Here is a 14825-nt window from a genome sequence, read left to right as displayed (position 1 = left end):
TTCCTTAAACTTAATGGGATTAATAGGAACTCTGCTCTTAACCCCTTTCCAAAAAGGGACACCACCACCACTTCCCTATCTCAGCATTTAGCCCCCCTCCCGATCCTGTCCCAGATCTTCCAGATCCCCCTATCTTCCTGGGCTTGTCTTCCCTGCTACCTCCTTTCCTGCTCTCCCCACAATTTGAGACTAGACTACTTGCTCTTTTCTGAACAGTCTGTGTCTTTCTTCCTCCGCACTTCGACTCCCATTTTTCCTTCTACCCGGAATCTCCTTTTTGTCCCTCTCTCCATATTTTCAAATCCTTACTTACTTTTTAGTGCTCAGCTAAAGTGTTACCTCCTTCAAGAAGCTTTTGAATCTTAATGGCATTTGTTTACCCCTCATGTCCTTCAACATTTCTGCCTATATTTTACAGATGCCTTCTGTGTGTGTGTGTGTGTGTGTATACATATATATATATGATTACTTTAATAAACAGATGTATGACAGTAATGATTTCAACTTTATATGGGTTCAGAATCAGAAACCTATAGCACAAAGTCAGAGATCATGTGGTTCAATTTCCTTCATTTGGGGAAAATGAGCTCAAGAGAAGCTGACTACCTGCTCGGGGTCACATTGCTATTCTATCTAGAATAGAAACAAAACCAGATCAGCACTTTCTTTGCTAACCTCTCAACTGCCTCCCACCCATCATGATCTGCCCTTTCTCTTCCCATAGGGAATGACGTTAATTATGCACCCACGTAATAGGAACCCAGTAACAAATGGGAAGACATTACATTCGTTGACATAATAAATTTGCAATGCAGCTAAACCCAGCATTTCCCATTTCTTTTCAATCCTATTCCCCCCCCCCGCTTCCCCCTGCCCACCCCCCGCCCCCACTCCCGCCCCATGTTCTCTCCTGTCTACCTATTCCCTCTGGAAAAAAAGATGCCTGACAGCATTGAGGGTCACTGTGGCGGTCACCATCTTGAGATAGGCAGAATTCTGGCTGCACTAAGCTAGGGGTCAGCAGCCACACAGGAGACCGCTTAGCCTGTAGTTCCCTCGACTTTGAAAGGCTATGCCTCGTCTTATCAAGCATTATTTGCCCGGCATGCTTTTCTTGGGACTGAACCAAATGTGGAGTAATACTGGAAAGTTGTGTTCTAGAAAGCAAATGAGGATGGCATGAGTTGCTTAAGGTGTAACTGTTCATAGTGCATCTTAGCTCGTTCCCTTATTTGTTCACAAACACTGAATGAGCATCTCTTGGGGGCCAGGTACTTGCCACATTGTTTTGTCTCCTCTAATAAGACTGAGCTCTCGTAGTCTGGTGGAGTGCCGGTGACTAAACAAAGAGCTATAAGATGCTGTTGAGTGGTGGACTGGAGGGATGGAGGGTCCGAGTGCTGCCGCAGAATTGGAGCGCTGGCCACCTGCCCAGTGCGGGCTAATGGGCTGATGGGTTGCTGGGGGGTAAATGTGGGGCCCGACGACGAGGGCTGAGCTGGCTTCTGAACTGTATGAGGGGATGCACCAGCCAATCAAAGGAGGGGAGGGCGTGCCAAACAGAGCGAAAAGAACGTGTGGGGGCTCAGAGGTCTAAGAGAGGCCTGTCATATTTAAAGGAACTCCAAGAGAAGGCTAGCAAAAGGCAGGGTGTACTTTCGGCAGATGGAGGGAGGCAAAGCAGGAGCAGCAGGCAGGAGGCAGATTGGGGGGAGGAGAGGACGCTTTCTGTGCCCTGCTCTGGAATCTTCACTTACTCTTGGAAGTGAATGGGGACCAATGGAAGACCTTAATCTAGAAGACTCTGTGTTGTTTCACAGATGAGAGAACAGAGGGCTTGGGAATTGGAATGCCATTTCCGAGGTCACACGGCTAAGTGGCAGCACCCGGGCTCCACTCGAGATCTCCCAGGCCTGGGCAGCTGTTAGGGATGGGAAGGAGTGTGCTGGGGAGAGAGGCTCCAAGCTTCTCATGGTCCCTCTCTTAAATGGAACAATGAGTCATCTTCTCTCCTTCTCTTTCAGAGCAAACAAACAGAAATCAGCCTCCACTGGCCAACTCACAAACTGAATAGAGCCCTTGGGAGACTTCTGCTCAAATTTCCTTGAGCCAGTGTGACCAAGGAGCTGAGGCATCTCTTGATTCTTACAGAAACTGAGAGATTCCCTCATTCCAATCTTTCTTATATTTCTCCTTAGCTCTGTCTGAGCTCTCCCCTCCTTCAGAGAGGCTCATATGCTCTCTTCTTGAAGTGAACATCATTAATAAGTTTGCGTGTGTTTACTCTGGAGATGCCGACCTTGGCTGGGGTGGCAACAGCATTTCTGTGGTGAGCCCGGGGCAGAGGTATAGCCTGAGTTCTTGCCCAAGATGAGTCCTCTGGTTTAGGAAAACTCTCAGCCTGCCCATGTTGATTCCAGGGAGGGGCTAAGAACGCTCTCACATGTGATATCATATCATGTCTCCGTTTGGAGCCGGTAGGAAAGTCTCTACTGAGACTCAGGGCTGATACTCAAAATACGTAAGAGTCAACAAGCCCTGGGCACCAACTAACCAGAGAAGACACTGGCCATAGAGAACCTGATGGACCGCCATGCCAACCATATGTCAGCTCCGCCAATACCCAAGAGAGAAGCACTGATCTTGGATGCTTATAGCTTATATCCAAGATGGCAGCCGAGAGTCTCTTTTTCTTGAGGACTCTGGTTGGGGATGCTGTGTACCTCTGCTTATACTTGCTTTCGGGGAGCACAGTGCAGGCCAACGGCACTGCCAATTCCAATGACTGGAAGGGCCTGTTGGCTGCAGTAATGCTCTCTGGAGCCAAACCAAACAGCTGCTCCTTCTCCTCTGTCCGCCTAGCAGGAGGAAATGGTACTCCCATACATGCAGGGCCCTTTCCTTTGAGAGTTCTGCCTGGACCAAAGAGCGCTTTCATCTTTTTGTGCCTTAGAAGATAAATAAGTAAGCATAATGTCAGCCCTCACTAAAAGTAAAAGATGAAACTTCATCTTTCTTGGGTCTCCCTAAACTCAATCCTTCTGTCTAGACACTTTTACAGTATTAACATAGTAAATAAATTGTTTGATTTGTGCTAAAGAAGTGTGAGGAGAAAGAACGATCTTCGTATAATGGATTGGAGCTTTTGCACAATGCCAAAGGCCTTCTTTACACATCACCCATGAATGGAGGCAGGAACCCAGACTTTATAAACTGCCCAGGAACATGCACAGCACTGTGGTATTGCTGGTTAGTAATCTGCTGGAGCTCGGATGCATCAGACGCCCAGACAGCTGAGCCCCCTCTCCTGCATCTTATCCCTTCTTGCAAAATGAAGGTAATATGTCTAACCTGTAGGCAGTGCGTGGCTTCAGTGGCCCGTCGCAGAACTTTTGCTGGTTGGGATCGCATTTTCCACCCAGGCTCTCCATCTCTGCTCCCAGCTTAATGTTAAAACTCTTGGAGTTGCTGTCGGGACTTTCCGCACACTTGCTGGCAAAGTAATCGGTCTGATACATCCGAATGGAGGCGTTGTGTCTGTATTCTAGGTAGGAGGGCAGAGGGTGCTGCTGTTCTGGCTTCAACTCATCACTGCCTGCAGGGAGAAAACCCACGGTGAGCTGCTGGCTTCCTCGTGACCTGAGGGATCTCTCCCTAGGCTTCTAAGTCTGCCTCCCCTCTCCCACCATCTCCGGTCAGCTCCAAAGGGCAGACACTTTGATCTTGAAGGATGCTGTGAAAGTTTCCTAATGAAATTAATTTTAATCCACTTCTTCTAAAGTAAAAATTAAAAAGAGTGTGTATATACAACATTTAATACACACGCACGTGGATTTATATATATAGACACAGACACACACCATCATATTTCTAGGAAATAAAACATGTGGGCTTGGGTAGTTAACTCATGGCATCAGATGGTAGACGTGTTCCAGACCTCCCGAAAGTTGGCCACTCCCCTCTGGGAGAGTCAACCCACTCAATAAGCTCTCTGCCTTGCCAATGACCGTTGTAGCTGAGCTAATAAGGAAATCCTCCTGACCTAGGAAATAGGGAAGAGATAAGAAAAATCAAGTTCAAGGCCAGAGCAGTCACCCGCAGGCACGCTCCCTGTGCCACACCCTGTCCGATCACAGCTCGGTGCACAGCTCTCTGTTATCTTGAGTATAGCTTAATCCTGGCTTGAATTTGGCTCCTCCTGCAGCACGCTTCCCAGAACTCGCCCCGTCCACCCAGCTTGCTGTGTGTTTTGGCACCATAAACTCGTTTTGATGTTGGCTGGAGGAAGGCATAATTAGGAAGATAAATATTATGGAGATAGGACACCATTAACCATGCACTTCGAGAAGTGGTTTTGTGGGGGTTCATCGCATTCTGGACTCTTGTTTAATAAAATTTGTTCAAAATGAGTGGGTCTTGGAAATATTACCTTGTTGACAGTAAATGAAATAGAATGTCGCCTTTGGGATGAACATATATGCTATGATTGACATTTATAGGAGACGGACTGTTATCTTAGATCGCCAGGGGAGCACAGCCCATCTCCACGGAACATCAATAACTGAAACCCACAAGGCTGCAGAACACAAGGCTGCCTGCTGGGGTGTGGCTTCCTTTTGGTCACTGCCTTACATTCATGTAGGAAACCATTATCTCCACTGCATCGTCATCAAATCTAACGATCTCTGCATAGTTCGCAGGTTTCTCTCTTAAATCCTTATCTGTAGATATAAGTAAATATACCTATTTGTGAGATGTAAGGACATCTGGGATGCATCCCTGACCCTTGATATCATTTCATTAATTTTGCATAACCAACTTCAGTACGATTAAATAAAACGTCAAAGCACGCAGACCCTTAGCTATCCCGTGAGACTATAATCCTATCTAGCCTAGGACCCGCTCCAGCGCTGGTCGGGTTTAAAGTTTCTCACCACCCACAAAGAGGTGAAAAGAGCCAGGGGTGTGTAACACCTTAAACAATTTTGGAAAATCTAAGGCATGTTCAAATATACGATGCCACCGCAGACACACACATGTTTTGGAGAAATTGGGCACAAGGCCTCCGTGGCAAACACGACACTCCTCTAGGTGGTTTCACAAACGCCAACATAAGAAGCTCCAAGAAATCGTACTTGAGGTTGTACGCAACGTTGTTACAACTCTTACCTAGTATCTGCCTGGCCTGTAGGAATGAGGTAGACAGCGAATAATTTCGTTGATGAGAAAATGAAATTTACTGTTGAAAATTCAGTAGAGAAAGGAAGACTGCCTTTCAGGATCATCTTTTCCCTCTTTTTAGCTCTTGAGTGTTTTCTGTGAATCGGTGGGTGGTTTGGAGCCTGTGCTTCCTTGGGCTGTTGGAGATCGGGGCAGGGAAGACGTGGAAGTACACAGCTGCTCGACGGCAGAGCCGAGAAGGAGCCATCAGCACTGAGTGAGCCGTGGAGAAGGCTCTGGGGGTCACCGCGGAGCCAGGGCTCTTCCAACGAGCCCCGACATCCCTACGTGAGGCTATTTATGCTATGGTTGCGGTTGCTACTATTATCATTCACCCATTTCGTAGTTAAATCCGGTGAGTAACAGGCTTTGCTGCTGGAAGAGCCTTTGAGCAGGTTTTGGGGACATCGCCCGGCATCCAGGTGACCTCTGATGAAGCAGAGTCGGTGATCACTTACCATCCGCCTCCCTCACGACCACCGTGAAGTACTTTACAGCTCCGTTGGTGTCGCTGAACCAGCTGCAGTTGAAAGTGAAGTTGATGGAAGATTTGCTAATCAGCACATCCTTTTTATTCACCCGAATGTGCGGAGGTGGAGGAGGGGGCCCTGAAAAGGATGAAGAAGGAACCCAGGGGAGTCAGGACTCCGCTTGTCCATATAAACGACAATCAGTGACATGAGGGTCTCCACTCCCCTACATGGGAGTGTGTGTCTCTCTGTGTGTGTGTGTGTGTGTGTGTGTGTGTGTGTGTGTGTTTAAAACTTAAAATCAAGAAAAACCTCCTTCTCCTCTCCCGGAGGGAAGCAGAGGAAGTGATTTGCTAGAGGCGCATTAAACATAATGAGAGGGGAGGATTTCCTGACGCTGTACCACCAAATTGCCTAAAAGCTCTGTGATACCTCCAGCTCTATCAGGCCACGTGTTGTCTTGAAACACTCGAAGTGCTTGAAGACTGTTTAAATCACTTCCTGCTGGGATGCTTCACCTACGCACGGAAAAATGTCTCCGTAGTCTGGAGGCTCTCCCATTCTCTCTTGCAAGGGACCCCAGGTCTGGCTCCTGGGAAGGTGAGCTGTGTGCCCGGTCGAACCAGGGGCTCGCTGCGTGCATCACCTCCAGAAACACTTACGGTCTATCATCGTGATGGTGCTGTCTTCCACCACCTCGCTGGTCATGCCGGCCGACTGCACCTTGATGGACACCAGGTACCTCTTGTGGGGCACGAGCATCATGATGTTGAGGAGAGATTTCTCTTTCTCCAGCTTTCTGGAAAACTCAACTTCCTGAGTGTCCATTTTCCGACATTCAATGCTGTACCCGTCAAAGTCAGAGTCAGGAGGGATCCAAGAGCAGGCGATAGCCGTGGAATTCTGAGGCCGGCAGTGCAGGTTTTGAATCTTGTCTGGCTCTACAGGGCAGAGAGGGACAGACATGTTACAACTCAGGGAGACTTTTTTTTTTTCTTCTTCCTTCAGCTCCTTTGGGACCAGTGTGCTGTGAGATCTACATAAGTCTCAAGATTTACTTGGATTGCTTTTCAAGAAAGAAAACAATTCTTGGGGCGCCTGGGTGGCTCAGTGGTTATAAAGCCTCTGCCTTCATCTCAGGTCATGGTCTCAGGGTCCTGGATCCAGCCCCACATCAGGCTCTCTGCTCAGCAGGGAGCCTGCTTCGCCCTCTCTCTCTGCCTGCTTCTCTGCCTCCTTGTGATCTCTCTCTCTCTGTCAAATAAATAAACAAAATCTTAAAAAAAAAAAGAAAGAAAGAAAGAAAGAAAGAAAGAAAGAAAGAAAGAAAGAAAGAAAGAAAGAAATTCTTAAGGATCTCCCAAGGAATTTCTGCTTCCCAGACCACACTCTGAGAGCAACTAAAAATTAAAATGCTGTCCTTCTAAAAAATCATCCGGTGCCAGTGTGATCGGAAACACAAAGACACACTAAATATAGCGTCCACACTAAAATTAAGGGGCAGAAATCAGGTGGAAGTTGGGGCTGAGTAGCCAGCAGATTAGAAGGGCAGCTTGGCCTGCCTGAATTCAGATTCTGCCTGAATTCAGATTCTGTTTACCAAGCAAGTTACTTGCCATGTCTGTGCCACATTTGTAAAGTGGGAAAATTAAGAGTACCTACTTCCTGTGGGGATTGTGATGGGTCATTGAGTTGAACCAAGCACAGCCACCTAAAAATCTGTGTCTGGTATAGTAATTGCTCAATAAAAGCCAGCTCTTATGAGAAAAGACAAAAACAAAAACAAAGACATGGCGTTGGTATAGTAATTGCTCAATAAAAACCAGCTCTTATGAGAAAATTAAGACGTGGCATTGTTTCCTTGTTACCTTCTAGGCCCTGGCTCTGTTCCCCTCCCCTCCCCTGCTTCCATTCTCTGCCTTCCCTATTCACAAGCCATCTTCCAGTTCAGTAACTGCTCGTGGTTCCCTGTATACACCAGGCTCTTCTAGCCCCTGTGCTCATGGTCAGTCAGTTTCTCCGTCCTGAGACAGTGCCCGACCCAGTAGGGACTCAATGAAGAGCGATCATGATCTCAGGGGTTGTTGTGCGTGACTCTACAAGGAGTAAGAGATACAGTATGACAGATAAGCACCTAGCCGACCTGACCGCACAGGTTACTAACCAAACTCTAGGCCTCCCTGACCAGCGAGAGGACCTCCATCTCTAATTACATCCGATGAAGCTAAACTGTATGATTTCGATACACAGGCTTTAAATTTGAATTTTTGCAACTAAGCCATTTCAAAAAGAAAAGGTCTCCGTTCCCCTATATGTTAAATCAGACGGGCTCTGGTCCTGTGTTTTAAGTGTGCCTTGGTGGGGGTCAGGGATGCTCTGCTGGGGTGACTGCCCTGAGACTTCCTTTTCCTTGTCCCCTGTCCCTAGGAATTTCTAAGGAGGTTTCAGGCTCTTGAATAGAACTTGAAAATCTAGGTCTAGACCACTCTATCTCATTCCAGGAGTCAAAAGTCTTGATAAATACTTAGTTTTAAAAGCTGACCATTGTCTCATTGGCCACAGCAGAAAATATAGTAACGATGATCAGATAGCACTAACCAGGGACATCAAACTCAGGAAGGCTCACAGAGTACTGCATAATATGGGGATAGATTAAAAAAATAATAATAATAAGGCTAAAGACAGCTATATTTGACCAAATAGGGAAAACCCCTTCCATTTCATTGTTGGGTCTTTGCTATCCCTGTTACAAATTTCATCCTTTTCTCTTTTCTCCACTTGCCCTTCCTTCCCAAACTCAAAGGTATGTTTGGGGGTGCCTGGGTGGCTCAGTCGATTAAGCGTCTGCCTTCAGCCCAGATGATGATCTCAGGGTCCTGTGTTTGAGTTGGGCTCCCTGCTCAGTGGGGAGCCTGCTTCTCCTTCTCCCTCTGCTGCTTCCCCTCCTTGTGCTCTCTCTGAGATAAATACATAAAATCTTTAAAAAGAATAAAATGTATGTTTTTTCATAAACTTTGTTAGGTTTGTGGTTACATAATTTTCAGAATCCAGTGCCAAGTGAAAAATGCAATATTCTGTGTTCAAAATATTAAGATTTCAAGATGGTGACAACAGAAAATTAAACAGAGTATGGGGTCCCTCTGAGTACAGGGCCTGTGGGTTGCACAGCTGGGGGCACTAGCTCCCCACTTCCGCTAGCAGAATAGATCATCACCTGTTGCTCTGATTTGGCACAAAACCCCCCTTCTACCGACACCTTCTCCTTAGTCACAGGACACTTTGTCCTCAACAATCGTGACTTTGAAACACCTGGCATCTTTGTGCCACTGGATGAATTTGTGTTTCATATCAAGGTCTAAAATATTTAGACCTATAACAGTTTAGGTAACAATGATTTTGAGAAAAAAAAAACAAACCTGGAGATTTTTTCAGGATAAGGGAATTGGCCTTTGAGGCAAGCAGTACTTATGTCTTTTCAAACATTAACTGCTTGTTAATCTTTTGAACTCCTTCAAACCAAACCACAGCTGGAAGCCAAAGACACCTTCTCTGTTCAGCCTTAGGGAAAGTCTTTAGAAACACCATGCCGGATTCATAATTCTGATAATTTACTCAAAGAATAATATGGAAATTTGCTTCAGCCTCTTTCCTCGGTTCTTTCTCCCCTCTCCTTTCTGCCTCTCAAGTCCACATGTCTTCTAAGACCTCCCGTCATAGCCCCGTTCACTAAGAAATAGGTACCTGCTATGGGCAAGGCACCCTTCTATGGACTGTGAACAGTATGGAAGTGAATTAGGCATCAGCCCTAATTCCCTCTAGGAGGGAAGAGGAGTCTGCAACAGCCATAAAACAGGGTAGAAAGGAGAATGAACCAGAAGAAATGGACAAAGAAGGTGCTGGGCAGAGCGTTAGACAACTTTCTGGAGTTAATGGTGGACAGGAGTTAGCAAAGGCTTTCCAGCAGAGATGATACCTCACCAAGATGTTGGGAAACAGGCATTTCAGGCAGAGAAAAGTATGAATTCAGGCACCCAGGGTGGGGCTGGGAGGGGTGGGAAGGTAGAAGATCAGGAGTTGTAAGTTGTTCATCATGGCTGGAGTAGATGTGAGAGACCCAGAATTGTGGAAGGATTCTACATGAGAATTTTAAAGTTCTGTTGTTTAACTCTCTGTTACCTTGGGCTTTCTGTTACCCACAACCAAATCCAATCCTATCTAATGCAATCTTCAAAGTTCCTTCAGTCATTCCTTATCAAACGCAACACTGAGTCCCTCTTCTTGCCAGCTGCTCTCCTTGTAGGCCTGCCCCATTTGTAAAGGCTGCTCTTAAATTCCAGCACCCAGGACAGAATATAGTACTCCAGAAGCCATCTGCTGAGCCCCGCCTCTACTGAGTTCTTCAATTGAGCACACGTGTCACATAGCCCACAGTAAACCACCAAAAACCCATCTTGATCTTGCCGTAAATGAAAATTCTTAGTTCTTTTCCGCCTATTTTTCTTGAGACTCAGCTATTTAATTTCAAATTGCTCTCTGGATACGATGTGGAGTGCAAGTTATAATTACTATAACATTAATGTTTGCTGAATATGTGAAACAGCTACCTGCTTAAATTCCTAATTTTCAACGATCTATTTCATCAATAACCACTAACTCTCTGATCTGATCTTAGAAACTACACATATTGGTATTATTGAAAAATAAATGTTTGGATTAAGGTTCCTATGCTGAAAACCTTTGTTTCTTCAAGGTTTGTTTTATCTATTCCAAAATGCCTTTGGGAAGAAACTGGTAAGTATTTCATTGTTGAAGCATTTTTATCTTTAGGATTTATAGCCACGTGTCCTGACAGATCCTTCTGTTTCTAGTTTGCCCCTTACGGTCTATATTCCACACTGTACCCAGAGTGATTTCTTATAGTGTAAGTCTGATTAGGATATCTTGGCTGAAAATCCCTCAGTGACTCCAATTGATCGAGGATAAAGTTAAAGTCACTACCGTATTTCTCAAGACATTTTATCACCTGACTCTCCTAATCCTTACCTTTTATGCTCTGGTCAACTACTTTCAGCTCCTCTGTCTCACCTCATCTTGAAATATTTTATTCTCTACCTAGAATATTCTCCACTTCTTTCCCCATATCTACCTGGTGAATCTTACTCTTTGCTTAAGTTTTGGTTTGGAGACTGCTTCTTCCAGGAAGCTCTCTTGTACGGGGTTAGATGCACCTACCATGAGTTTCTAGAGAGCCAAATACTTCTTTCCTCACCCCTCCCACTGAACAGCAAGCTCCGTGAGGGGAAGATCATTTCTTTATTTTCCACTGTTGTTAATGTTGAAGGAATGAACAAGTCTATGTTGACTACTGCTTGAATTCACATCTAACCAATCCCAAGTAAAAACGTGGATTTAAGCCACGCCTCACTGGAATAAGATGTTGCAATACGTACTTCCCCTCCCTCTGAGGGGGAACCAAGAGTAGTAAACATGTCATATCTGAGAACCAAGAGTAGTAAACATGTCGTACTTGTCCTCACGGATCCAAATATCGGTCTGCTATAGGTTTTCCAGGAGTCGCCACTGACAGTCTTGACACTAAATTGATAGGATCTCCCTGGACGAAGACCATATATGATGCGTCCTTCTGATTTCCTGTTGCTATAGGGGTTGAAGACCGTGATTGCGTCTCTGGGGGACCACTGCAGCTCAAAGTCATTGTAGTCTGTCCAGTCTGGTGGCCCCTTCCACGTGATGGCCAAGGATGTGTTTGTAACATCAGCAAATGACATGAGACTGGGAGGAGTTGGGGCTGTATGTAGGAGAACATGAAAAATAATCACATAAACATGTCTATGCCATAATATATGCAGATAAGACAGCTGAGTGATGTCAGACATACGTCAACGTACTTTGTAAGAAGAGGTACTATGAAAACCTAAACAGAAGCTTCTATCTGTAGTGTTTACTATGCATTAGGTACTCTCCTCAAATGTTTAATGTACACTTTCTTCAATTTTCATAACCAGAGATTCCTTACTGGAGTACTGTGGAACAGGAGTGGGCCCTGAATGGGTTACAAGTGTGTACTGGTTCCATTAGATTTCTGAGGTGTGAAGGCTACAGTCCACTGACAGTTACATCCAGAAAGCCTCGTTCATTGACCCCAGGGTGGCATTCAGACTAACATTGTCTGCGTACGCCCAGGAAATAAACTATTTAGAAAGCACTGCCCATGGCAACACAATGATGATGTATATGATTTTCCCCATTTTACAGATAAGAAAACTGAGACTTAGAGAGCTCAGGACAGTCCTAGCTTCACATGGGTAAGTGGCAGAGCTAAGCTAAGAACCTAGATCATATTCCTAGATCTTCCGTGGTATGTTTGCGGATAAGCTCTGTTTCCTTTATCCACTGTATCATAGTGCCTTTCCGAGATCAGGAGCTAGCTCATGGCACACCATTACTGATTTCCCTTTTTCTTACGAAAACTGTAACTCAAATGTGTCCCTCCAATACTAGCCTTTGGCAACTGGGTTTTTTTTACCTGTTCTGCTCTCCCCCGTGAGCTTGTTGCTGAGGTCCCCACTGTGAGTTACCACACACAGTGTGTACTTCCTTCCAGGAACAAGGCCATGGAAACGCCATTCGGTCAGGTCCTTGTCTCTCCAGTTCTCCTTCTTCGTGCCATTGGGGTTGTAGAGAATCAGCTCATAAAAGTCAAAGTCTCCGGAGGCGGGACTCCAGCTGAACCAGAGACTGTCTGTCATGTTCCGATTGGATCCTCTGAGGTTACTCACGGAAGCTGGGACTTAAACACAGTGAAAGCCTTTACTAAGAACGAGAGTTAGAAACAAAGGCATTTGGCCCACAGGTGAGGATAGGAGTGATGTTGGGCATATAGGTGAGTAGTCCCAATTGTGGAGTCAGATCTGGCCTGTATTTCAGGGCGTGGGTTTAGGGGCATGTGGTCTAGAGCTGTGGTACAAATGAAAATAAAAAGAACCACCTCAGGGGTGCACGGGTGGCTCAGTGGATGGTTAAGCGTCTGCCTTTCTCTCAGCTCAGGATCCCAGGGTCCTGGGATTGAGGCCCACATTGGGCTTCCTGCTCAGTGGGGAGTCTGCTTCTCTCTCTGCCCCTCCCCCGGCTTGTGCTCGCTCTCTTGCTCTCTCTCTCTCTCTCAGATAAATAATAAAAATCTTAAAAAAAAACAAAAACCGCAGGTGGTGACTTCTGTATGCTTGCCTCACGTAGTCTGATAAACATCTAAAATGAGATCTTCAGAAATGATTTATTAAAACTGGTCACACAGTTTATAACTTAGCCTGTGAAAGGCCTGAAAGTGTTCACAGAAGGTCCCAACTCCTTCCAAGCTGGCCCATCTTACCCAGGCCCCTCCCCCACACCCTCTGGGTGTCTCTGCTTCCCCTCCACCTTCTCGTAGGCTTTCCGTTCCCTCAACTTTTTCCTACCCAAATTGTATCAGTTGAGCCTCACTTGGGAGAAGAGTGCTAACTGTCATGTCTACCACTGTGTAATTCAGTCATACTGGCACCTGTCCCGTGGGTATGTAAGCCTCGTTCTTCTCCAGAGAGTGAAGACTCTTGTCTCTCGACGGATGAACTTTAAACATTAATGAGCAGAGAAGGGAAGATGTGCAGAGGGCAGATGGTCCTGGAAGTGGTAACATGGAGGCAATTCTACTCAGGCTCTAGGCTGATCTGGATCCGTTGCTCATTTTCATTCCCTTCCCCAAACACACTGAGATCTTCTGTTGGGTGCCTGGGATGCGTTCTCACATGGCTGCCCTCACCTGCAGGGCTCAGCTGAAATGCTTTCTCTCTTGAAAGTACTATCTTGTCCTGTCAAGTCTCCCTGTCATAGCATGTTGTTTTTTTCTTTCTTAGATTCAAGGGTGTTCCCAAGTCATCTCCCTTAAAAATCTGCTGTCTGCCCCCTCCCCTGTGCCCATTCCCTCACCCAGTCCCACGCTTATGTGGGCTCAGTGGGTCGGGGGCCTCATCAGCACCGTTCACGGTCATTGTCCAGCAGTGAGCCCCGCGTGGCACAGAAAGCACTCAAAAACTATCATCAGATGTGAAAAAAAATAACCGAATAGAAAGATAAGACAATGAACTCAAATTATGGGAAAAGAGTCAATTCCGTTTCTTATTGGCAGCCCAGAGAGATGTCTCTCTCTCTCTCCTTTTTCTGCAATTCTTTGTGTTCAGTTCATGCTGTGCTGTGTCACGGAGCACTCATGGATTGGTCCTTTCCACAGTGGACCTTCTCCAGACCTGCCCTCTGCTCCACGAATGTGGAAGTTTCCCAAGGGGAACGGCTTGAATGGAGCCACAGTGGGCTGCAACCCTCTTGTGTTGGTTAGCTGGCACATAGAGGAGCCAGATTCATTTTTCCACCAAACCCTATGAAGTCTACAAGTGGTGGCAACAGAGCAGAAGCTGGGGCCAAAGCTATTCTGGTACAGAATCAAAGATCTGGTTTAGGGTCAAAAAGCCTGAAGATCACCAAGTTCATATAGAGCTAGACCATGTATAGAATTGGAAATGAAGGACACATCACAGAAAAGCCAGTGAATACTGAGACAATTTCTCCACTCTACATTCCGGCTTGGTTGGATCCGGGCCTTACCTGTTCGACCGAATATGAAAGATTCATTAGACAGCTCCCCACTGTGAGTTACAATCACCATTTTGTACATTCGGCCTTGCAGCAAGTTCTGGAAAGAGAAGCTCTGGACTTGTGGGTCAACCTGAGCTCTCTCCTGAAGTGTTCGATCTGGGTTGTACAGAAAGATGTTGTACCAGTTGAGCTCCCCTTCTGAGGTGGTCCAGCTGAAGGACAGGTGTCTGGTGGAGTTCTCTATGATCCTCAGGTTGGTGACAGCGGCAGGGACTGCAAAAGTTGAGCCAGACAGTGAGACTGACATTCGGCATGCCCCCAACACAGCCCAGGCCCGAGGACAGCAGGGACACACTGCACAGCAGCCCAAAACACATCGTCTCTGCCTTCAGAAAATATCAACTTCATGGAGACCCCAAAACAAGAAGACTGAATTTTGTGCATGATTGATGCTGAAACTGTTAACGAAAAAACCAAAATCAAAACCAA

General features: G+C 46.1%; 1 protein-coding gene across 2 annotated transcripts in view; it reads right to left on the bottom strand.

Moving 5' to 3' along the window:
• The window catches only part of PTPRB (protein tyrosine phosphatase receptor type B), a 109709-nt gene that overhangs the window by 22043 nt on the left and 72841 nt on the right, over window positions 1–14825 (bottom strand). For both annotated transcript variants that reach the window (XM_032854802.1, XM_032854803.1), the window contains 6 exons: window positions 14346–14609; window positions 12238–12501; window positions 11218–11499; window positions 6353–6631; window positions 5679–5828; window positions 3352–3595 (listed from right to left, as the gene is read on the bottom strand). In XM_032854802.1, coding sequence (XP_032710693.1) covers window positions 3352–3595; window positions 5679–5828; window positions 6353–6631; window positions 11218–11499; window positions 12238–12501; window positions 14346–14609 — 1483 coding nt within the window. The remainder of the gene's footprint in view (window positions 1–3351; window positions 3596–5678; window positions 5829–6352; window positions 6632–11217; window positions 11500–12237; window positions 12502–14345; window positions 14610–14825) is intronic.

This window comes from Lontra canadensis, unplaced genomic scaffold, assembly GCF_010015895.1.
Source record: "Lontra canadensis isolate GAN:19392208 unplaced genomic scaffold, GSC_riverotter_1.0 scaffold9, whole genome shotgun sequence".
Taxonomy (NCBI): domain Eukaryota; kingdom Metazoa; phylum Chordata; class Mammalia; order Carnivora; family Mustelidae; genus Lontra; species Lontra canadensis.
This window is presented reverse-complemented; position numbering and strand designations above follow the sequence as displayed.